The sequence below is a fragment of the Pleurodeles waltl genome, chromosome 12, assembly GCF_031143425.1.
Source record: "Pleurodeles waltl isolate 20211129_DDA chromosome 12, aPleWal1.hap1.20221129, whole genome shotgun sequence".
NCBI lineage: Eukaryota > Metazoa > Chordata > Amphibia > Caudata > Salamandridae > Pleurodeles > Pleurodeles waltl.
The window spans coordinates 278637991-278664346 of NC_090451.1; the positions used below are offsets into that span (position 1 = coordinate 278637991).

At 40.7% G+C, this 26356-nt stretch overlaps 1 protein-coding gene across 2 annotated transcripts in view; it reads left to right on the plus strand.

Moving 5' to 3' along the window:
* The window catches only part of PHAF1 (phagophore assembly factor 1), a 262744-nt gene that overhangs the window by 134679 nt on the left and 101709 nt on the right, over positions 1-26356 (plus strand). The window contains exons 4-8 of one of the 2 annotated variants that reach the window (XM_069216171.1): positions 4276-4319; positions 9705-9784; positions 14822-14916; positions 15308-15331; positions 19205-19302. In XM_069216171.1, the coding sequence (XP_069072272.1) occupies positions 4276-4319; positions 9705-9784; positions 14822-14916; positions 15308-15331; positions 19205-19302 (341 nt within the window). The remainder of the gene's footprint in view (positions 1-4275; positions 4320-9704; positions 9785-14821; positions 14917-15307; positions 15332-19204; positions 19303-26356) is intronic. The other variant, XM_069216172.1, reaches the window with a different exon arrangement.

Genomic DNA, 26356 nt, shown 5'->3' on the forward strand with positions numbered 1-26356 from the left:
ATGTCAACTGTGTAAGTGACATTTTCCATTTAGTCCCTAGAGGGCATAGTGCTTTACACATTTTAAGACCTAGTAGGCCTATTGTAATAATATTACAAACAAGGCCCTTAAAAGCACAAACGACTCCCAGCTGTTAAACAAAAAACTAAATTGTGTTAGAGGTTGCTATTTTGCCCCTCCCCAGCAATCTAGTGTGGGGACTCCGATGACCTAGACAGAAAGATCATATCTTGCTGAACGGTTTGGTGGTGGTCCTGTTGTAGGACCACCGCAGGCTGAGTTATGGCCCAAAATATTATGAAAAAGAAATGCTCTGCAAAGCATTATGGGGGGTGTTTCCCAAGTGCAGTGAATATTGTAGTATCTGCTGTGCCAGGAGAGCCGCATTGAGGATGTCTGTGTTTTTTTTCTGTTTTAAATGTGCAGTTTGTATATTTTTCAATTGCTACACTTGTACGTAAAGCGCACACCCGATTGAGTTTGTGCTATATGAAACCACGTTGGTAAGTGGTAATCATGTTAAGCGCTCCTTGCTCCTTCGCTCGACCTCGCGATATATGAAACTTTAAAAAAAAAAAATACAAAAGAGCCACCCCCTCCAGCTTGCAGCCTTTGAGCGCAGACACCACAAAGAAACAGTGGCGTGCCCAAACGCAAGCAAGAGCAAAAAAACAACATACGGGCAAGAGCACAAAGTGGAGAGGCAAAAGAAAAAAGTAGTGCGCCACACTAAGGTATATGGCTGATTGTGCAATAATCCATCCAACAGGGTCAGTCTCCAAGGCAATAGCAAAGCAGCCTCAAGACGGGACAAATGTAAAACATTTACCTATGAAATCAATGGAATTTTGAAAGGCAGGCCAAGGAACGGATTAAAGTGATGGGCGTGGTGGAAGCTTACAGAACTAGATTGCAACATATCATGAGACCGTGCTTGCACGCTGACTAGGCTCAACCTAAAAATGAGAATGCCAATAATTATTCCTACTTAGTTGGCCCTTAAATGCACACTACCATTTGAAATTTGTGTAAGTAAATTATGCTGTTATTAAATATAAGTTCTCTGGTGCAGTATGAGTTGTGGGTCTTGCATTCTTCTTATTCACATTCGCCCCTATGGTCTTCACCCTGTCCCATACAGAGGACAGCCGCCTCCTCCTCTAGCAATAGATTTGAAGGTCCTTGTCCTTTCACTTGCAGGTCTCAGTTGCATGGAGCTAAACAGCAAAAAGTGCTGACTGGAAATATTTGAATTAATGTCAGCCACTGGCAGATTCTCTGGGCACCTTCCATGCTATCGTTTTTAACTTGTCTGTGCTCTTCGAGAATAAGACCAACCACATGACAATCAGTTTAAATCCTGCTGCATTAGGAACAGCCCCAGTTGCCAGCCCACGTCCACTTAGAATGGAACACAAGCCACCCCAGAGCTGTTTTGTGTAGCATGAGGACCTGTGACACAGTGAGCAGGAACAAGCGTATGTCCATAACCATAATACTTAGAACGCACTTATTTAGACAGCAAAATTTGATATATGGAAATGCTTGAATAGCTCTGAACACTAGTAATTGATCCAGGTGCATTTCATACTATCGTTTCTTAGTAGAGCATTACAGAAGTGGGCCAACTACCTGCAAATCATCCTTTGTCCTGCTCCAGTAGGAACAGTCCTACGTGAACTGCCTGGCGAACATTGACCGCATGTATGACACTGTCTCGCAGTGCACTGAAGGAACAGGTTTTTCTCCACATACGTGTGGTTCTACATATCCATTTCATCTGGTAGAGCAAAAGAGCGGCAGAGGTAGAGGTGCAGAATGTGTCAGAATAAGAAGCTTGTGTCTGGGCAATGGAGAAGAGACTGGCCGGATGAGTTTGCAACACCAGAAAAGGTGCTGTCTCTGCCCTTCCTTTAGGGAGCTTGTCATGTGGACAACATGTTGGCCGGATGAACTAGTGTTTAACTTGACGTTTCAGGTGGTATTCAATTCTCTTTTTGCGGATGTTTCGTTTCTGTGATTCATCACTCCAGAATTCAGCCTTGGCTGAAGAATTAAAGGCCTCGTCTTTCTTCCCTCTTAAGCCACCACATAAGGGTCTTCATTGTATCTTGGGCTGAAACGATGCACGGGTGGTGGTTCCTTGTGATACCGCCAGACAAAACAGCGCTCTTTTCCACCACTACTCGGGAAACTAACACCGATGTTAATGCTACTTTTCAACACTTAATGATGTCACCCCTACAAATCCGCAAAATCAGTATGTTGATGAAGCACTTTTTGTCTAAAGCATACAGTTTCAAGACTTTGGTGCTAATTCCCACGGGTTCATCCAGACACACGGTCCTTATTCAAGTAAAATGTTACGCAAAATGTTTCCTCCAATGCAAACAATAAACCAGAGACAATGCTAATGGAGTTCTGAAGCAGAACGTCCTCGATTCCAGGCGCTTTTAATAGCTTGGCAATGGTAACTTACGCAAATACACCCCTCCTTCCCCAGGAGGCGTCACTCCTGCTGTACTTGGCCTTGTCGGAAGCCTCGTGCTCTCCAGTGGACCAGGCCCTGGTTAAGAGTTCCTTCTAGACAAGGGGGCTGCTTCATTGGCTCTGTGTATCACGCAGAGTTCTCGTGCCCGCTGTGAGATATTAAATTATGCTGCTCCAATAGTGGGAGCTTTGGGACTTCTAATCAAGTTGTAATGGCTCCAGCTGTCTGTTCAGGTCATAACTTCATTGTCACACAGACTCGCGGATACCCTGGATACATGAAATGGATGCCGTTCTTAATGCCTGTTTAGATGGAAAAGAGGATTGTGATGCTAAATTGACCCAAATTAACCTAATTACAGCGCAGCATCGTCTTTCGTGAGATATCTAAGCTCGAAAAATGTGTTATTATTTTGTTAGCCTTCTAATATATATATATATATATATATATATATATATATATATATATATATTTTTTTTTTTTTTTTTTAATGAAAGTCCACTCTTTCAGGTACCCATTTTGTGTAGAAAAAGTAATTTCACGTTTAGTGTTTTAAGCGGACTCTTTATTCAGCAGAAAACATTGAGACCTCCTCCCTAGCTGCTTGAGGGCTACGAGAGTTTGACAAGTCCACTGAATATTTTCTTTTCACTCTGCTTTTCTCTGATCATTTACTCGTTATTTTCTTCAATGAATATTCATAAATGGCCATCCAACACTAGGGTTTTGTTAGAAGTAATAACATTGTGGTTTCTGGTTCACACATTTCAACTTTCTGCATGGTGTGATTGATATGCTGTGGGGTAGAAGTAGCCGTGGGAGTTGCGTAGTTGATATGCTGTGGGGTAGAAAGGGCTGTTTGAGTTGTATAGTTGATATCCAGGGCAAGGAGGTAGAAGGAGCCTTGTGAGTTGTGTGTCACTTGCAAAAACTGGTAATGCTAGAAATAAAACAAAAATCCTACAGATGTGCATAGATTGCTATGCGGTGTTGCAAAGAAATACCTGTTCCTTAACGAGACCGGCCTTGAGCATTCGTAGATGCCTTTTGGAGACTGCTGCCATGTCAGATTAATATCTGTTTTTTGTTTTTGTGATTTAGCCTCTGCGATTACAGTTTAATGGTAGTAGCGCACCCTTTCCAGTGGCATAGCGGTAAATGATGGTCCTTTTTACAGAATGTGAAGAGCCCCTCCCCCCCCCCCCCCCCCCCCCCCGTTAGCCATATCTCTCATCCATTAATTGGCCTGGGGCCATCCCTGAAGGGTTTCGGGGGTGGGGGGATGAATAGTTAGGAGCCCCCTCTGTACCACAGGCCCAGCGTTACACCGTTTACCCTGTTGCCGGCTCAGTTTCGATCAGTTGTAACCTGATGCAAATTGTGTGAGTAAACGCCTCATTTCAGTTTTACATATCTCAGAAAAGAGAGTGACCTTAGAGAATGTGTTGTGCCCCATTCCGAGGTCAAAATCTTAGGACATTGCGGTATAGCACATTACAGGTGAAATATTACTGCACTAAATGTCCACAGGGCTTGGAATGAATGCCAGATACACCCAGCCATTTGTGTATCTGATCAGGTTTATCGATTCTCCTCTAGTCTGCTTTTGATGTCTTTCCATTAAAGCTATTATTGAAGTTTTATATTTAGACGTTGGTCTTTTTTTACCTCCTGTATATTTGTAATTTATTCTCCGCACCTTTCTACAGAAACAGTCCTTTATGTACAGCAATCATTTCTTAACCTAACCCCCTTAACTCATGTTTTTTTTTTCATTTCGTCAGGTGATTGAAGTATATGACTTGACTAAAGTGAAATTAAAGTATTGGTAAGTGTACAGTAACTTTAAAATGTATATTTGTTGTTGCTGGAAATTAAATGTTCCCTCTTCCAGCCACACCCATCCCTTCATGCATGCAGATCATTGGTTTTCCACGACAGAAGTCTTCTCCCTGATATTGAAAACGTGAAACTGTAATAATAACGTCCTTTGTTTTTATAAAATGTTCATAGTGCTTGTGTGCTCTCTCCAAGAGTTGTAAATAACAGGTGTTACTTTTACCTATCGTCTACTACTACCTACCCGTGATATTACCTTACTTATCCTGTTTGGAAGGCGGGAGAGCTCATTTGGCCTTCCTTGGAATTCAAGCTTGTGAACTGCAGATGTAAGCTGCGGCATTTTAATTCCCTGAACCATCTTCCAGTTCTAGGTTGACTCAGTACTTACAATAGGCCTGTCCACATTCTATCCATGTGCCCCGGCGTCTTCTACCTTCTGCAGTGCTTTTGTTGTTTTGCACTCTATTTCAAATTAGGTACTTTTCTAGGTCAATAAAAGTGGCCCAGCTTTTTTTTTGTGGCTCTCACAATTTTTCGGTCTAATGTTTACTTTAAGCCTATGCTCTGCTTCTTTAGTTCCTTCCGCTCTTCCAAACAGAATAATTCCTCTCGACAAATAGATTACATCCGGTTTTCGCTAAAAATGTAAAAAAACTAAAAAACTAAAAAAAAAAAAGATTTTCATCCTGTCCACTTTCAATTGATTTGATCAGCAGTTTTCCCCAGAACCTCTGCTTTCTGGCACTAAAATGAGCATGTGCTGTGTGCTCCTAAAGTCACATGCGTGGCATAACTTCCTCCTAGGTGCTTAATACAATGGAAGTGTGTCTCAACCTTCATTGCTTTGGTGGTATGTGTCGGCATTGGAGTTTTTCTATTGTACCTTTTCCTGGTGGCATTGCTATAATAGAGTTCCATAATATTCTTTCTGTGACCCTCTGTGTTTTCTTAGGCCAGCCACAATATTCCTAAAGCTGGCTATTGTCAAACTGAATGCACCACTCGTGTAACTTGATGCAGCATTCACCCTCGTTACCCTGTGGCTGAGTGCTGCAGTAGCCACCAGTGCTCCAGACACCTACCAAGGTAGTATACCTCTTGTACTTAAAAAGAGGTGTGTTTCCCCTTTCAGCAGTCTCTTGGGGATCACTTGACTTTAATGTGTGACACATGCAAGCTGTGTAGTGGGCTGAGCACTGGGGTTGTCTTTCAGGAGGCATCACATTTTTTCGTCGAGACACCGCAGAACCTTTCAGTGGTGGATGATGGATGCCAACTTAACCTATGGCAGCATGTTCTCTTTGCACACCCAGAGCTCTCCGTGATGGATGCATTATATCTGGACTGGTATGTTCTTCTGTGCAAGTTGTGGGACCCCAGTTTGCTCTATGCCTTACCCCTCCTTCCACATCTTTCAAAAGTTCTGAAGACAGTTGCCCCCCAGATTGGGTCTGGAGAGTGTGGTATTACAACCTGCTCAGCATTCGCCCTCCACTGACTCTACCTCTGTAGCAGGTCCTTCTGTCCCAACAACAGGGCAGGTCTATGCACACGTCTCCGCAGTCTACACCCTCCATGCATAGCAACAGAACTAACTGAGACCCCCACCCCAAGCCTGGAGAAGCAGGAAACGTTATTTTGGCAGCTTGTCACTAGCCTACCAAATCAAATTATTGCGCTCACTATAGGGAGGTTTGTGTCCTGGTGTGAGGACTATCAGGTCAACCCACTTTAGGCCAAGTAATCTGGTGTGCTGTGTCTGTATTTACCCTGTGGGCACCCCTTAAATATTACTTATCTGCCCTTTCAGCCTGTTTACATTTGCCTGACCAACATTTGTTCTTAAAGTGACTTTTATAATATATTTCCTGAAAGAACTCTCATATGATTCTTCCTGCAACCTTTATTACGCCACAATGGGGCCTTAACTTAGGTCTCAATCACTTCATGTGCACCCCCTTTGAGCCAATGCATGGCTGTCCTCCGAGGCTGTTAACTATAAGACAGGTTGTCTCATTGCCATTAGGCCTGCATGCCTCCTTTTTACCAGACATTGTGTCAATTTTCCACTCTTTTCTCTCGACCACATTCCCCTAAGGAGCATCATGGTCTTTACCGGTATTTCTTTAGGCATCCACTTTCCTCTCAGATTATCTTTTCTGCAGCCATACACTGTGTCTTTCCTATTCCAGTATTCTTGGGGGTTCTGGACTTCCCCATGTTTCTGCTATGTTTCGTTTAGTGCTTGTAAATTATTGCAGTGCATAACATGTTGCCAGCTGAAATGATAAAATACATATAAAGATTAACCTCTGCCCACATCCTTGGAGACATTTATCATCTTTGATCATCTCAAATGTGTATAGTTGTGTGCGATACTTTCAATTGTATTAATGTAAACCTGTTTTAATTGAAATTTCTTAATGGAGTCTAATAGTCTCTTCCATCATATAGTCTTTGGTTTCCCCTGTATCTTGTTGCCATCTTTCCCTAAGGGCGATCTATTCTTTTTGCATGTTTATCATGAGAGCAATATATGTAAGAGAAGTTACTTATCTCGTCTGGTAATTTAACCACCCACCAAGGCTCATACGTCTAGTTTTCAGTTTGTAGGTGGTTAAAAGAACACCCCAGTTTTCATTTATAGCCCTTTTCTTGTTGAGATCCTATGTCATCCCATTTCTTAAATCCCTGCGGTGTGAATGTTGTTTTAGATTTGTTTGTCCCCTCCATCCTCCCAGATTGTGGAGTTCTGTGATGTAATCTCTTTCCGTCTAATTTCTTTATTCAGCTTATTCCATGTTTTATTTACTCTCTCTGGCAGGGATCATTGCATAGTAGCATTCCTTTAAGTAATGAATGTATATAGTCTTTCTGACCCAGTATGTGACCATTCCATTTTTAATGTGGGTTCCTCTATTTGCCCATTGGTTAATTGTCCCAAGCGGAGCCACTTCATAGTACTTCTGGATGTTAGGAAGTGCAAAATCACATTTGAATGGTGATCTTTATAGTGTTCTCAGTGCAATTCACAGAGTCTAGTCTGCTCATATCTGTGCCCTAGTGTTTTGATGAAGTTCTTGACCAGCTTTTTGTTGGCTTTCAAAGGTCAGAAAGCAATCTTGTCCAAATGGACTGTTGTGTGCATAAAAATGTGCAATGCTATGGCCAAGAAGCTGCCTTGTGAAGGGCATTAGGCATCTTCCACCAGAGCCAAGGCTGCCACTATTGCATTGGTGAGGAATGTTCTAGTGTTGGACATCTGCTAGGCTTTTAAGAGGCATCCATTCACAACTTAACCAGATATTACTCTCTCAGTTCTCAAGTCCGCAGAGGACCATTTTGCCTGCTGATTCCTGCAGGACTTGGTGATATTAAGGCCACTCCTGAGACACTCCACCTCTTTGGGAGATACTGCATTGGTATTGGCTCAAAAGGTGAGGAATCTATGGTTATAAGTGTCCGTCAAAAGAAAGTTTCTTACCTTCTGTAACCCTGTCTGGTGGACATACTCTAACCGCAGATTCCTCACTACCCTCACTCCTACTCGTACTGTGGAAAAGAATTTGAGTTTTAAAAGTGTCCCAGAACCATGTAATATTTGCAATCTGTAATGGTTGTTCCACATCTGAGGATGCATATTTTTGAAAAAGATAACGGACATTAGTGCTCAGGTGTTGTCCTTCATATGGCTCTGTGTAATCACTTTGGGAAGTGGTATGATGCCTTCACAGAGTCTGATGGTGCCACCTATTGGAACACTGAAGCAGTTGGTGAAAGTTTCATATTAAGTCTGGTGCTTGGGGGAAATTCAAAAGTTGGAGAATCTGCAGTTAGATAAAGTATCCACCAGAAAGAGTTATATAGAAGGTAAGTAATTTGTTTATGTCAAACATCATTAAGACACTTCAAACACAAGGGGGTAGTAGTGATATCCCTGATTGCACCTCCTCGTATACTTGGTAATAGTGGGTAGGTAAATACTGAACCAATGGATTTTGGGCGGTGCTCCTGGGTATAGTATTCCCTTCTACCAAAAGGCATAGGCAGTGTAGCTCTAACAGCTACACTGTAATTACATACATTAGAAAAATACCATAGCACTCAGTCCCCAATTATTGAAAGTCCTTAAAATTAAAGATTCATGGAGAATAGGTCAGATTCAATTATTTTATTGACATGTAGAAGTATCCGCTCTTCACAAGGCATATGTTTTAACATCGTCAGCCAAAACGCGTTTCGTCACCCCTGTTACTCTTTCTAATGGTAGCAGAAGTATTCACTATTGTAGTACTGCTGCCGCTGAGATATCCAAAAGATTTCAGAAAACAAACCCCAGTAACAGTCTTTGAGTAACTCAGAGAAATTCTGGAAGCATTCTTGATAGGATCTGTCACAGAACAAACCTGTTATGTGAATTTGTGTCAACACATATCTGTAAAGAGTCCCCTATGCTAAAATAACCAGTCAAATCAGTACAAGTACATTTAGATCAGGCAGTATGCTGCTAAATAATACAAAACACGTCTTTTCAGATAACGATAGCCAGAGCCGACCATAAGGTTTTTAAGCGTTTGAAAGGAAATCCAGAAGAGTCAGTGGGGGTCCCAAGTGTCAGGAGCCCACAGGCGGGGAACTGTCGACATCTAAGATGAGGGCTTACCCTGGTCCCCCGCCCGTGGTCTTATGTTTTTTTTGTTTGGAGTTGCAATTTGACATAGATTGAAGCTATGTTATGTTGTTAATTTGTGGTTTGAAATCCAAAAAAAAGCATTCTGCCTGCAAATTAAAGGTTTAACCACGGAAAGTTTGTATTTTTTCATTAGGAGTCTTAACTTAGAGAAATGTACTTTTCTGTTCACAAAATAGTTACTTCTGGGTTTTGCTTGCTAGGACATTACCCAAAACAGACATTCCCACAGCTCTATTCAGCTTACTAATGTTCATTCATCCAGGTGTTGCCTTGGCTGACTTAGAGGTACACGTTCTGTATATCCCAGTCCTTGTTTAAATGAGCCAGTGGTTCAGCAGGAGTGCAGAGGCAGTGTCTTGTTTCCTGTCAGTATCACAACATTACATCTCAACAAATATCATTAGATAAATGCTGAACAACATCAATAAAGTAACTGTTATTACCACTACCATCAGCAAAGCTCACTCTCATGTCAAATCTCACCACCCCTCCCCATGTTCACTTACTAGATTTTATAGACTTTGCCCTATTCAGGAAGAACAGGGAGAGGCCATGCATGTTGCACTCCAATGGGACACTGTACACACAATCTAGTCTATTTTATCATTAAAGTGTGGCATTGTTACACTCTTACCAAGTATCTGAAATTGGGATGAAAGGACTGTCTTTGTTTTTCAGTGGTGTCCATTTTAACTCTCAGGCAATAGCTCCAACCATAGAACAAATTGATCAGTCGTTTGGAGCAACACATCCAGGAGGTAAGCAAAATTATGCCTTTTCCAGTAATTTTTTAACCTTGCACCATTAGATCATCTTACTGGCTCATGCAGTGTGAATGAGTGAGCATTGTATGCCTATATGATGCATTTAATTATTACAAAGTGGATATTTTCTATTGAGCGATTGCATCCACCTATTCCAATGGCCAGTTGTGCATATTATTTATATTCTGTTTGATGTGGGGCATCTTGAATGTTTCGTAAGCCGGGTTCATTGTAATAATGGATACTTCTTCAAATGGGACGGCTACTTTTCACTTGCCAACTTTGGGCAGTGTGGGAGCTTAATTGCAGAGGGCTTGCACAGACGATCAATTTATATATGTAACCCTCAAAGTGTGTCTTTCAAAATTGTTTGACGAGGTGATATTCCTGAAATATGGCATTCAGGAAACTTAAGCAGGTCACACCTTATTGTGCGGTGTGGTCCTACTGTGGTTCGTGCCACATTTCCGTTAAGCCACCCAAATAATTGACTCTGCTCTATTGCACGAAATAGCATTTGATAAATAGGCCATTATTTTTAAAACCAAGAGAATTCACACATTTGCAGACGTTGTAGGGGACAGTCTATCTCCTGCTGGAGAATTTTACACATGGCTTTTAACACAGTTTCTCATGGCAACCAAGAACAAGCCACAGAGTCTGGTTCTCTACCCTTCTTGATTGAGCTTGGGTGAGGTAACAGGTGATAATGTTGTTGAACAGATCATCATCTAATCCTAAGATTCTAGACCCACGTCTCCTGACACATATTGTTCGGTATGTAATTAGTGACCTATTAGATGAGAAGTAGGCAAGTTATATATTTACACTACCTAGGTTTTGAGAAATCCATTTTTTATTACATGGCAATACAGGTGACAGATAACTACTTGATATTAAAAATACATCATTATATGCTTAAGTTTGCGATTGTGTATGGTGAGGTGTACTTTCTTACGGTGTATAACTGCAGTATTATTCATGGCTTCTAGAGCATGGTAATAGAAAAGTTCTCAAAAGATGTAGCACTGGACTTTCACAATTAAAAGAAAAGATTGAAAAGTCGGCCCTTCTTGTAGCCCTTGATAATGCATTTCTGTTGATTGTGTCTGTGTCTGACCCTGTTAGATCAGTCTGTGGGCTGCCCATTTGATTTCTTATGCTGGAGACTTTTCATGAGTCCCTTGATAGATGCTGAATATGTTGAGATTGCCTACTAGCTTTCCCTGTGTAAATTCAGTTTCACTCTAGTGTAAGAGAAGTGTGGCTGTATAAGCCGGGTTCAGCAGGTATGACTGTGGCCTCAAAGATGCAAGGCTTGAAAAAAATACCAAGCGCATTGCCAAAGCTACCACTGTACACAATCCTCTGTCCTGAGCTGATAGAGAAGTAGAACTCGGTCTGTCTGAATGCAGCCCACAGTGCAAGGTCCAGCTGTCCATGTGCTGTAGAGCAGTTGCTGCCCCCACGTGCGGAGGATATCTCCCCGCCGATGCAAGCTAAGAGCCTGAAGCCACAACGCAAATATGTTCTCCACATCCAGGTGCAGTCTCATCCCCTTTGACTTGTTAGAGAAGACTATAGAAGAGTGACATTTAACTCATGCCAGTGAAACTACTCCCCTTTCTTCCCATTGATCCCTTTACCTTCTCTCTGTCCATACCCTCTCCGATTACTCCCGTTGCTTCTTCTCCCCAGTCTCTTTTCCTCCACTTTTTTCACCTTTCCTCTACTGTGCTGCACAGCTCGATCCCCAATTGCCTACCTCATTCACGTTGACCATTGATATGTACGTCAATTTAATGTCAAAGCTTTCTAAAAACTAAAAGAGGGTGAAAACTTGAGTAATTGGCGCCCCTACTCCCTAATCTAATTGCTATTTGTGTATAAACTACGGTGCTCAACACTAGGGTTTCACCACCAAAACAGCCCTAATTGATAACACAAAGTTATCCAATAATTAATTCAAAATGTGAAGGCACACGTATGAATAATCATATACCACTATATACAACTATATCTTAATGAATTTTCCCAAAGACATTTTCCACATCACAAAATCATACCAACCAATTTCGAATTCGAATCCGTAATATGTATCAATGAGCATTTAATTAAACTGAAAATCAGCAGCCCAAATTAAACGTTCCTTCTATGATTCTTTACAATACCCAGTTCATAGTTCCAAAAACAAAAAATATGTTAATCAATCCGGTCTCAAAAGGTTCCACTTGTTATTCCATGGATAGACTTGTATATCTTCACAACAAAGTCCTCTTTAATCTCTTACTTATCCGTCCTCATTAATCTCTTACTGGTCCGTCAACACGTGTTTCATCCGGGGAGTGCCCCTGGACTTCCTCAGGACCTTCCAAAATAATATACCCAAAAATGATATATCAAAAGTCAGCATATACATTACACATCATAACCCATTGTTAATATTATGCCAGTGACTCTGTCATATAGTGGGAACTATGCAAAACATTCATTCTTATCTATACGCATAATCCCAAACAGTGACCGTTCAAATAGCACAAATTATATTAAAGTGACAAATACTAAAATCCAATGTAAGTATTCCATTGGCCATAAACTAAATGGAATAAGTTAAATCCTATGACAGAGTATTACTCAAGTTGAGCATGTTCATATATTCTCAAGTATCCATTTCAAATAGAAGACATAATCTATGTCCTGATTACACCTTACATAGTAATTCGATAAGAAAAATTATATTTCTGAACATTGACACATAACACACAGTATAGATGAAAATATCACAAGGATTGAGGTGAGCTTTACAAATAAAAGTGATTATTATAATGCACATTGGTGAAAAGATTAAAGACACAATGTTCAGAAATATAATTTTTCTTATCTAATTTCAGCCACAATCTATGCTCATTGAAGTTGATAAGGTACTGTAGAAGAAATACAACATTAGGTGAGGGTAATTTCATTATAAATTAATTTGCTTGATTGCAGATGTGATGTATAATCTTAAATACTATGTAAGGTGTAATCAGGACATAGATTATGTCTTCTATTTGAAATGGATACTTGAGAATAAAGTAACATGCTCAACTTGAGTAATACTCTGTCATAGGATTTAACTTGTTCCCACTATATGACATAGAGTCACGGGCATAATATTAACAATGGGTTATGATGTGTAATGTATATGCTGACTTTTGATATAGCATTTTTGGGTATATTATTTTGGAAGGTCCTGAGGAAGTCCAGGGGCACTCCCCGGATGAAACACGTGTTGACGGATAAGTAAGAGATTAAAGAGGACTTTGTTGTGAAGATATACAAGTCTATCCATGGAATTACAAGTGGAACCTTTTGAGACTGGATTGATTAACATATTTTTTGTTTTTGGAACTATGAACTGGGTATTGTAAAGAATCATAGAAGGAACGTTTAATTTGGACTGCTGATTTTCAGTTTAATTAAATGCTCATTGATGCATATTACGGATTCGAATTCGAAATTGGTTGCTATGATTTTTTGATGTGGAAAATGTCTTTGGGAAAATTCATTAAGATATAGTTGTATATAGTGGTATATGATTATTCATACGTGTGCCTTCACATTTTGAATTCATGTCAAAGCTTGTTCAAGTTTTTACTCTTTGCAGAACACCTAACCCCTGAGGTTTTCATGTAGCCGAGCCCACCATGCGCTTTACTGAAAAACAGGTGTGAAGATGCCACCCTTGTGATAGGTCGCAGTACAGAAAGATATAAAATAGAGCTCAGCTTTGGTGGCAACAGCTGGTGTAATCTGGTCTCTGCCCAGCAGGCTTCTCAGGAAAGTATTTCTTCAGCTATAAGGTGAGGAAAAATGTCTTGTTCCCCAGATCTAGGCTCAATACTATGCTGCAGGAAGAACCTTGTACAACACAGTAATAATACCCCTTTAATGCTGACCTCCTTGGCTGATTTTAGGATCCATTCGGGACCTTGTGGTAGAACAACCCTATGCTTAGCCATTTGTCCCCATGCCAAACACCTGCTGAAAAGCGAATCCCACAAGTGCCCATGAAAAAGGGACTTTTAACTTTTGGCCTCCCAGATAATGGCTATCTTTTCTTCAGATTTAGACGCCCCCCCATTGTTCACCAGATAACGTTCCCTCCACTACAGCCAGGATGACACGCACCATACTCTTTTTCTGGCTGTCTCTAGTACATACTATTTGATCTATTAGATATAATTTAACTTGGATAGATATAATATGCATTTACATGTTGGTAGTGTATATGTGTTATGTAGGATTTCTTTAGAAACTTCGGTTTTGTTACATTATTCTTATCAACCTCATTCCTTTTTCTATTTCTTCCCTCCCTCCCTCCCAATTTCTCTTTGCTCGCTTGAGTTCCATTTTTAGGTCGAGCGCTCAAGCGCTTTGACCTGTTGGAAGTCTTGTGGGCTTTTAACCACGCCCAACACTTTCACTCGTTTGTGGGCTTGCTTTTCAAAAACCCTTAGTTATCATTGGTAAATGCTTTACATTTGTCCCGCCTTGGGGACGTTTAGTTACTGCCTTGCAGACAAACCCTGTTACACGGATAATTGCACAATTGCCAGTATGTTTGACTGAGCGAACTTCTTTTTCCTTTTGTGCGTCTCCTTTGTGCTCATGCGCATGGCTGCCATGGCACTTTGAAGCAGCTCGCTTATGTCAGCTGTTTTACTTTTCATTTTCTATGTATGTGGCAAAAAAAGTCAAGTTAGGAATTTACAACGCCGAAAGCTCTAACTCGAGCAAATGCGAGACCCATTGCATTGCAAATGCTTGTTTAGTTGTGTGCCTTTCCTAATGTAATTGGAGCTAAACTTGTAAATTTGTTGAACATGTTAAATAAATTAGTGCTGGTATTTTTACACATATTAAAGGGACGTGTCCCAAAATGTTTGAAAATGTTTGAAGTTTAAGAAAATGTCAAACTTTGTCATAAGATGTTTCAGTGTGATCTTTAATGAATAAATTATTTGTGGAAATGTGTGCCTTTTTTTCTAGTATACAATTCGGCAGAACAGCTGTTTCACCTCAACTTCAGAGGACTATCGTTTTCCTTTCAACTGGACTCCTGGTCTGAAGCTCCTAAGTATGAGGTCAGAGTTCAGATCTTTACTAAACTGGTCTGCGGCTTTTATTTTTTATTCTTATGTCACATAAGCCTAAACGTGTATCAGAGGCGCAAACAAAATGTGAGGCATGCCTGGAAGAATTCGCATTCGTTGCTAGCGCTTGTAAATGACTTGGCCTCTCGATTTAAGGCGCTGCTGGCGAGTAGTTCTAGAGAAGCTGGCGGCGCCAGCCGTCCTGTATGTTTGGCGGCCCAGGATGCTTTTAACTTAATAGCATCTTTGTACGCCTTTCCTAAAGAAAACTTCCCTCCCCTCGTTTCTTACCAGCCAATACTATTTTAAACGTTAATTGCATGTCTTTTTATATTTTCATATTTTCAAAACTATAAATAACATAATATGTCTGTTTGTTTAGTTTTCCCGGAGGATAGTGGCACAGGTAAAGAAAAAACGAATGCCTTGCTGTTTTGTTTCTGACCCTTAACTACTCAGCACATTTTGGCAGTACTTGAAATGTTTGTTTACGCGGGCTTCAATGTTTCGTGCACGGATGCATGCATCTCACTCTTTAGTAGTGTTTTTTTTTTTTATCTATGCCCCAGTGCATGTACATGGGTGCTAATCCTGTCAGCGTGTGTTTGCCTTAACCAGCAGTTTGTGTGCACAGCTGTATTCCTGATTTTTCAGGTGGTACGTGAACGTTCATTTTATGCGCTAAAGAAAACGTTTTTCTTTTTGGGTGTGGGATTTTTTTTATTTCCTTGTTTTGAGCCCTGCCACAACACAAATAACATTTAAAAAAAAAAAAAGGAGAAAAAAGGGCAATGCTCTTGCTTTAGCAATTCTGCCTATGTCAGTAGACACTGCGTCTGGAATGAAATTATAGCTTTTCGTACTGTCCCTAAATTCTTCATATATAGGTAAAATTACTTTTCTAGCAGATGCTTTTTATACAGATACCGCCTCAAGAAAAGTACACAGGTATCATCAGATCAGCTTGATAACATTGTATTGTTGTGCTGACTGGGCGCCCCCTGATGGCGGGGCGGAGGGTAGTAGTGAACTATCAGTGCAGGTGCGTCCCCACAGATAGAAAAGCATGCAGTTCGGGTGCCCTAGTCCGGGAATGGCTTCCCAAATAGTTTCTGAGGTTTCCATTGCAGACCAGATTCTAGTTGGCAGCCGTAGAGCGAATCCGGAATTACTTTTAATATTAGATGACTATTTCTACTTTAATGTGGTTCGAGTTTCTAGTGGATAAGACTGAAGTGCTACACAAAATTATTTTAATATCTTCTTGAGTGGTACACGTCCTCATTTCCTACATTTTTTTAATTGGATGTATGAAAAACGTTCATGTTCTAAGCCTGTTACTCCTGGAGTATTTATCTGACTTGTCACTTCTGTGGCAACACCCTCGTGGCCCTGCTTCTACTGTCCGTATAGCAATGCGTAACGCCCATTTATCAGGGCTATGTAATTTTCTTTATCCAGCCTGGTACTCAGGGTATTTACAGTTAAGAAATCTGTGAGAAGAAAGTATTGTTCCATAAAATTACTGAAAGGTAATTTTTTTAAATCCCAAGCCTGTACCCAGTGACATTTTTTAAAGTTTTTACCTGTTTTGAATTGAGTAAGTTTTTTGTGAAATATAATGTTTAGATTGTGCGCTGGTTTGAGCATTGTTTTTGTTGTACTTTGTACTGTTTTTGTTGTTGCATCTTTGCAGGACAGCATGCATTCTCTATTTTGCTTCCATAGGTCTTAAGTAAATGCTCCTCTCTTTGAATATGGGGGATCTCTGTCCTGCGTGAAGACTTATTGGTGCAACCCAGAACATTTCTGCCACCCAGACTCCTAACTAGTTTGTTGAGCCTTAGTACTTCCTGAATAGAATTATCTATTGAATGTTGAGTGCCGTAATTCTATTGGGTTTGCCACCTACACCTCTTACCAGAGCAGATCTACTTGTTTCAAAGATGATGTGCGCTTGTAAGCTGTAAATGACTGACCCTGAGGATGACCAAATATTCTGTCCATTGACTATGGCCTGACTTTGAGGTCAAAAAGTCTACATTTGTTTTCTTGATTTTATCTCCAAAGAGAAGGATCTAAGCACTGCCTGCCACTGTGTTAAAATGAACAGACAAACCCATTGGACTTTTTCTAGTGGTTAAAAGACAGTCCCGGGCAATCTCTGCTGAAGGAGGTCAGAAGGTCCATCACCTTGTGTATTTTTGGGTGCTCATTTGAGTCACTTTGTGCTGTTGACGTATTGCTCAAAACCACAAGGTAAAACAGAAAAAACTAAAAACCCAGTGTTAATGTTGGGTAGAGTTTTACTTGGGCTGTTGCAAGTATGCTTTTTAAAGTTGTATCTAGATCCCATTTTGAAAGCTGACTACTTATATATGTTTTGAAATCTGCCTAGGGATGTATTGATGAGGTCTGGGTTGTTCTGGTACAAACAAGTAGCCGACTTAACTTAGGCTGCTAGTAAAGTGTAAAATGTTATTCATGATGCACAATGGCCTAGAATAAAGTGAGTGCACCATCTGTTACCTTCGTGGTCAAAGTCTTCATGCTGACTTCCAGTGCAGTGCATAACGAATATTTTTCTGTTCACCATTTTTCTTAAGGATTTTTTTTATTTGCCTCTGCTATCCTGTCTTTTTATGATGAGATTGGTGACCTGCAGTGATAGAGTGGAACCTGGTATCTCCTTGTGATTTTGTTCTCTTCATACGTCATTATTACATCACATCCAGTTGTAAGGCGAGCCTTGATCTTTCATTCTGGCCTGTGACCACAAGCAGTGCAAGTCTCCTCCCTCCTGGGGTGTCACCCCTAAGCAAGGTGTTAGACCCGTTGCCTTTAGGTCGAAGTCAATCTTAGAGTTAATTTTCCAATGGAAGGGGTTGTTCCTTACTCCAATAGGTTTTCATTGAAATTGGTTTATCAGGCCTATGACTTAGTCTCCTTTACTGCAAGACCTTTGGTACTAAGTTTAAACTGCAGGGGTCCCTCTATAGTCCCTTCTTTTAGCTCAGTGCAAGGCTGTGCAAGAGGGGAGCTGAATCCTTACCAAGTAAATGTCTTTTTCCCATGGTACGTCTGTAAGGAGGGAGATCTATCGTATCTAACCCATTACGTTTTTTCTACTAAGTAAGTGGACGGTGCCAGCGAGTCAACACTAAGGGCTACTAACTGCATGTGTGAGTTACAGGGTGGTAAAGGAGCAGTGTATACTTCTGCACAAGGGCTTCCATCAAGTGCAGAACCAGGCGCACAACCATTGCCAAATTGTTTTGTTCTCTGGTTTGGAATCAGTAGTACAAGCTGCACAGGTAGATTAGCCCTGGAGTAACATGAGAGGAAACTAAACCCTCACCGGCTCTCAAGACATGTTGGTTTACTACCCCACGCAGATGTAGGATCCCTCTAAAACAGATCACAATTCAGTGGGGGTGTGATCGGTAGAATAATGGAGTTGATTTGGCTTTGAGATGCCCCTTCCTGAGTTAATGGAGACCAGAGTGAGCCACGAGCACATGGAAAGAGGGAGAGGAAATTAGGTTTGAATTATTTCATCCTGCAGTGGCAGGGGATACTGCGAATAAATAAAGCATACCACACAACCATCTCGTGAGTCTGTGTACATGGGAACTACATGTCTGGGATTTCTGGACCCATATATCTGACTGGAGGCATTTTGATGTAAATTGATAGCATCCATCTCCCTATAGTATTTTAACCCCTAGATCACGTAATTTGCCTGTTCTTGCATATGTGGCACCAAAGCCACTCCAGGCCCACACAGAGAGGAGTGCTACCTGTGGTGGAGATATTGTGCCCTTTTTTGTAGAAAAGCATTCTACATATCCTTGCAAACATATTCGCTTTCTGGCATCATTTTTAGTGAAAGAATTCACAACGTTCGGCAAGTGAATAACAGCAAAAACATTCTGCCTACAACGCCATCATGAGTAGCTAAAAAAAATTGATCGCACAGGCCAGCGTAGAACAAGCATGAACTGTAGAGATCATTGTCTTTTAGGCAGTTACCTAAAATGTCTCTTTCCTCCAGTACTTACTGTTACTTCCTGGTCCTTTTGCCGTGCCTAAAACAGTGGCAGGTTTTCTCAGAGGAAATTAAATTACTTGTGTGAAAGCTACTGCCCTTTAGGCTATTGAGAGTAAGGTTTCTGATTAATAATTCATGACAAGCGTTCTTAAACATTCCTACATTGTCTTAAACCCACTGTGATGACGAGTTTGTTCAATTTTTTTGTCTTGTTTTTTTTTTTTGCAGCCCAACTTTGCTCATGGTTTAGCATCTTTACAAATCCCCCATGGTGCAACTGTGAAACGCATGTATATCTACAGTGGGAACAGTCTTCAGGATACCAAGTGAGTAAATTGGAGCACTCAGGAGTGAGGGGCGAATTTAAGTGGGGTAGCAGAGTACTCGTATATGCTTGTGCTGTTTGTGTAAAAAGATTGTGGAGGGTTTGAAGAAGAACAGTTTGATTCATATATATAAGGATTAAACCTACATCTACAGCCAGAAATAGCTCCATTCTGCACTATGTGGGTTTCTACAAAAGGATAACTGACATGTTTAATTATTTTACCACTGTGTAATTGTACACTGCAACTTCCTAAATCACACAGTACTAAACCCCATGCCAAAGATGGGGACTGTATAGAACAATCTGTGGTTTGCCTCCAGAGTTACCACCCACAACTGTGTGAATTTGTTAGCACTCAAACATTTCTCCGCCCATTTCCCACCATGGAATTAGCCAGAGATTTATACAGGCAAAGGCCAGAGCAAACCCACTTCCAGGATGGGGGGTGTAGGAAGGTGAGTGGAGCATTACACACGCCGTGGAGGGAGGTGATTTCTTTACAGGGCAACGTATTCTTCATGAGGAAAATAAAAATAAAACAAATGTGTATTTATTTACATTTCGTGCTTCCTTTCCACAATGCGGAGTTGTACCCTCCCTACAGTCACTTACTAGGGCAATAGCAGATCTCACATGACATTCTCCCTTGTACGCCTGGAAATCTGCAAATGGCAGAGCTTTCTCATCATACTACTGCCAGTGTTTAGACATTCCCAAAAATATATTAACATCCACTAATAGGAGTACATGCATAGCTGTAAACGTAAAACGTTTTGTGTGTGAAACAGGCCCCAGTTATGGTACGGTTATACAGAGACACAATGTGGATTAAATATGCATTGAAGAGGAGATGTAAAAAGCATGTGAGCTAAGGCTGGAAATTAACCATATCCTCCTTGGTCCTTTATTGTACTTTGTTCTAGTTCACTTAAACTGTGCTTCACAAAGTGCTCACCCATTTTGTGACCATCTCCTACCGCAGTATTATGTGAGTGGCATTTCCAACTAGCCTGTAGCTTAGGCAGTGATTGGTGGTTGGGAGTGGGTTTCTTGAAAGTGGATCAGGCTGTAATATGGTTGGAGAAAACAATCTGTGTAATAATCTATGATAGTTCTCAAACTACAAGTCTCAGTATGGACTAATGTTGAGTTTTACCTGGCCACTCTGTTATGGAGCTATATTCTCAGGTTTAGTTTCATAGGCCAGCATTTCATTGCCTCACCCCCAAAACCCTTTTTTGTTATCATTAGTGTTGTTGCTCAGAAGATTAAAAAAAATAAAACGGAGGTAGAAACCAAAAAATCTAGATAATGTACTTTCCCAGTGATGATGAGGTGGGAAATATTTAGCAAATTGCTCCTGCTACCACTGCAATGTATACATTCTCTTTTTGTCTAGCAATATTTTAGATTCTTAGCTTTACAAGTTATTTAAAACTAATTTGCTGTAGAAACCTATACAAAAGAAGAAAAAGCAGATCAATATTAACAGATTTTACAGCATTAAAGATAAATCTATTTTCCTCCTTCAAAATGTGTTAAACCCTGCTATTTTTGATTGTCCATGAAGTGATGATTCAGAGTAATTAGTACAAAAATAAGCAGCTATCATGGATTATTCATCTCCCTGACACATAGTTCAGTACATAAAAAACACAGTTGTCTTTTACAAAATGAGTGATTTAGCCATGTGTTCTAGTTTCTATTGATTTTACCTTAGGTATATTTCAAGGTTTCGTGTTTTTTATCACCATCCTATGCATAACTGTGACATACGTTGTACTGCTCCTTTGACACTGATTTTAGGTGCCAGATACTAATTGTCGGCCTGGTTGATATATTGCACTTGATGAAGCTAGGCAGGAGTTGGGGTTTATTTTCTAGACACCGTTATTCTGGAAATAATTTCATCATCATCTAGACAGCCATTCACCAAGATTGGACGTGGTTGCGAACTGCAGTAATTGCTTGAATATAACTGAAACATCAGCTGTTTTGATCACTGTGTGGTGTTTACAATACTGCAGTGGTGACTTGTTTAACGTGTGCACTGTAATACTCCTTTCCATGTTTTTTTAAAAAAATTTCTGTTCAGTTGCAACAGAACGAATACCACTATTCCATGCATGCAGAACATTGATAAGGATGGGGTCTCATGTCCTCCAAAAGTTAAGGCTATATTTAACCAGCTCTGAATAGTTTAGGTCAAGTGGAAAACAAGGTTCAATTCTCGTGACGTTTTTACTTACGAGAAAGACAACCCTTTACAGTAGATCCTAGCTTATAGTGCAAGTGAAGAAATAAAGCCCTAGTCTTCAAAAATGGATTCTCAACTTGTGGTGATGAACAGCCAAAAAGGATCTTGCCTGTTGGGTCTTCTCTCTTACTATGTCATGCAGAAGAGCAGATCATCTTGAACTTTAAGCTCTTGTTGAAAATGTCTGGTGCTGTTGAGATTGAAGCTGAATTGGCTCTCGGAGTCTGTCCTTTGGTGCAAGGTTAAACTTGCCTAGTGTTTTACTTCAAAGACATTTGTACTTTCTCATAGATTTGTACCCTTTTTCAGGGCAACTTTCCTTACAACTGCTACCTTCTTGTTTTCTGAAGGAAGAAAGACTCATGGAATTAGGCATGTTAATGTCCTGTGTACAATGGGTTCAATTCACAAATGTCCCTAACCTGTGTGTGCGTGTAAAGTTGTAAACTGTCCCATTTACACCAGTTGTAAGTGGTTTTACTGCTCTGCAATTATTCATCCATGATTGTGTAAAATTACACAGTAGTAAATCCCACTAGGAAAAAACAGGGCTTGGTTTCCCTTGTTAGTATTTGAATGCCTGCAAACTAATGCCTGAAAACTAATGAGTTTGTGAGCATTAAAAAAACTCCTGTGTTCGATGGCATGTGTGGCTGTAGATACACATGCTGTGCATAAGCGCGCCATCTAGTTTTGGGTTCGGAGTAGTACAACTTGTTTTTGCTCAAAGAAAGTTTTGAAATCACGGGATCGAGTGACTCCTCCTCTCGGTAATACTGCGCATGGGCATCAAGTCTTTTGTTAGATTGTTTTTCTCTGCCGTCGACTTCGAATGTGTGTTCCTCTCGCTCCGAGTTCTCTGCTCCAAACAGTGTAAAACGGTATTCTTTCCGTCTTACTATTGTCATCGGTATTGTTTCCGAACACGTATTTTTCAATAATTCAACTCTTGGTTCCTTTTTCTATACTCTGAATCGGATTTCTCACCCCTGTCAGGAACAGAAAGGCTCTATCTGGCCCTCTTCGGATCTACCTCTTCCACGTGGTATCGAACAATGCAGCCCTAATGGAACGTACTCCATTTCGATTTTACCCTTGATGCCATTCAAAGTTTCCACACACTGACCATCACCAGGTGTGAAATTTGTGTCTTTCGCCACATCACAACGAACAGACCTGCGAACCGTTTTGTTCCTTTTGGTCGAAGAAGACGCTTAGAGATCGAAGAGCTCGTCAAATTAAAATGGCGCCTCGACATCCAGATGATACACCGGACATTTTTGGTGACAACCACACACAAGAAGACTTGAAACAAGAGGGGGTCTTCTCCGTTCAGGTTCAGACTCTGATGTGCAGTCTGACATCGAGAGTCAACCACTGCAACCAGCACAAACTGTAAGTAAAAAGCCCCCCTTCCATTGGACAAAACAACCATAAAGGAGGTCACCTGTCTGCCACTGCCTTCCAGCCTTGGTCGGAGCCGAGAAACCTATTCAGATGCCTCACATACCAGCTCAGCACCGCAAAAAGAGAAAGATGTCTTCAGCATCAACCTCTAGTACCTCCATTGCGGCACTGACAAAACAAAAACTGTATGGTGCTTCACTGCTGAACACTTCGCTACTGAAAAAGAGACAACAGCCAGCTAATATTTCAGCACCGAAAACTTTCCATCCCAAAAAACCTTCGGAACCGAAAAAAACACAAAAGACTTTAAGTGACTCTGGACAGTCTATAACAACCCCTACATCACAGGTTAAACCAATATTAGAAGTTAGGGACGCTATGCAGCGCCAACTTTAAATTCAACAAGGAACAGGGTGGATTATAACATCACCTCCGCCACCTTTAAAGAGGAAATTAACTTTTCAAGAGAGTCTTGATTCCTCTACACCTCCAAAGAAGACTACCCACTCCTCCAAAACATACTCCTCCACCAACATCTCCCCCTCATTCAGGATTCCCACCACCTAGTTCACCACCTGGTGGGTCTCAAGATCCAGGGGATACATTAGGTGAACAGGACCCGTGGGATGAGTAAAATCCGGATCCTATTACACCAAATGATCCAGATCTTTACACAGCTAGACCTTCACTACCTTAGGATTCCACATCATACCAACAGGTTATGTCTAGAGCAGCAGCATTTCATAACGTGCACATGTATAATGAGCCAATAGAGTGATATTTTTTATTTGACACACTGAGTGCAACACATAAAGAAAGTCATTCCTTCCAGTGCTTCCAGGCATGCTCGGATACGCAGAAGAAATATTTAAAGAACCTGTTAGTGCAAGGTTTATCACTCCTAAAGTTGATAAAAAGTACTAGGCTGCACCCACTGATCCTTTATATATATATATACAGGGAGTGCAGAATTATTAGGCAAATGCGTATTTTGACCACATCATCCTCTTTATGCATGTTGTCTTTCTCCAAGCTGTATAGGCTCGAAAGCCTACTACCAATTAAGCATATTAGGTGATGTGCATCTCTGTAATGAGAAGGGGTGTGGTCTAATGACATCAACACCCTATATCAGGTGTGCATAATTATTAGGCAACTTCCTTTCCTTTGGCAAAATGGGTCAAAACAAGGACTTGACAGGCTCAGAAAAGTCAAAAATAGTGAGATATCTTGCAGAGGGATGCAGCACTCTTAAAATTGCAAAGCTTCTGAAGCGTGATCATCGAACAATCAAGCGTTTCATTCAAAATAGTCAACAGGGTCGCAAGAAGCGTGTGGAAAAACCAAGGCGCAAAATAACTGCCCATGAACTGAGAAAAGTCAAGCGTGCAGCTGCCACGATGCCACTTGCCACCAGTTTGGCCATATTTCAGAGCTGCAACATCACTGGAGTGCCCAAAAGCACAAGGTGTGCAATACTCAGAGACATGGCCAAGGTAAGAAAGGCTGAAAGACGACCACCACTGAACAAGACACACAAGCTGAAACGTCAAGACTGGGCCAATAAATATCTCAAGACTGATTTTCCTAAGGTTTTATGGACTGATGAAATGAGAGTGAGTCTTGATGGGCCAGATGGATGGGCCCGTGGCTGGATTGGTAAAGGGCAGAGAGCTCCAGTCCGACTCAGACGCCAGCAAGGTGGAGGTGGAGTACTGGTTTGGGCTGGTATCATCAAAGATGAGCTTGTGGGGCCTTTTCGGGTTGAGGATGGAGTCAAGCTCAACTCCCAGTCCTACTGTCAGTTCCTGGAAGACACCTTCTTCAAGCAGTGGTACAGGAAGAAGTCTGCATCCTTCAAGAAAAACATGATTTTCATGCAGGACAATGCTCCATCACACATCACTCCAAGTACTCCACAGCGTGGCTGGCAAGAAAGGGTATAAAAGAAGGAAATCTAATGACATGGCCTCCTTGTTCACCTGATCTGAACCCCATTGAGAACCTGTGATCCATCATCAAATGTGAGATTTACAAGAAGGGAAAACAGTACACCTCTCTGAACAGTGTCTGGGAGGCTGTGGTTGCTGCTGCACGCAATGTTGATGGTGAACAGATCAAAACACTGACAGAATCCATGGATGGCAGGCTTTTGAGTGTCCTTGCAAAGAAAGGTGGCTATATTGGTCACTGATTTGTTTTTGTTTTGTTTTTGAATGTCAGAAATGTATATTTGTGAATGTTGAGATGTTATATTGGTTTCACTGGTAATAATAAATAATTGAAATGGGTATATATTTTTTTTTTGTTAAGTTGCCTAATAATTATGCACAGTAATAGTCACCTGCACACACAGATATCCCCCTAACATAGCTAAAACTAAAAACAAACTAAAAACTACTTCCAAAAATATTCAGCTTTGATATTAATGAGTTTTTTGGGTTCATTGAGAACATGGTTGTTGTTCAATAATAAAATTAATCCTCAAAAATACAACTTGCCTAATAATTCTGCACTCCCTGTATATATAATATAAACACAAATTTCACCAGACTTTATTGTTGCATCTACTGCACGCAAAAGAGCTAATAGCCAGTCAACAGGAGTCGCACCTCCTTCTTATAAGGAAAGTAAAAAAATTAGATGCGGTAGGAAAAAGAGTGGCAGCTCAAGCAACCAATACCTGGCAAATTCCTAATGCTCAAGCTTTACTATCCAGATACAACAGAGCTCACTGGGATGCTATGGAGGAACTTTCACAATACCTACCAGAAGAACATCAGAAAAAGAAGGGTAGAAATTGTAAATGAGGGACACACATTTTCCAGTAACTCCATTGGATGTGCACTTGATGCTGCTAATACAGCAGCATGCAGTATTAACACAAGTGTCATCATAAGGAGACATGCCTGGCTCAGATGTTCAGGTTTTAAACAAGGAAGTACAGCAGGCAGTTTTAAATGTGCCTTTTAATAAAGAGCATTTATTTTGTCCACAAGCGGATACCACACTTGAAAAATTAAATAAGGACAATTAAACTGCCAAAGCTATGGGAGCCTTACAAGCCAGCACACATATGGGTAATTTTCGTCATGCAGGGTTTACCAAAGGATTTAGGTCATCATTTCAGGAACATTCCACATATCAAACTAAACCCATCTCTCAATACACCAGAGGTTACTTTAGAATATCATATAGAGGAAACAATAATAGGGGAAGAGTAACTATCTACATATAGAAGCTCCTTATCCGTCACTAAACAATGACTTACCATAAACAGTATTAACACACACCACTTCTGTACGGGGAAGGTTACAAGCGTTTACCCCCATTGGATTCAAATTAACACAGATCAATGGGTACTTCAAATTATCCAACATGATTACTG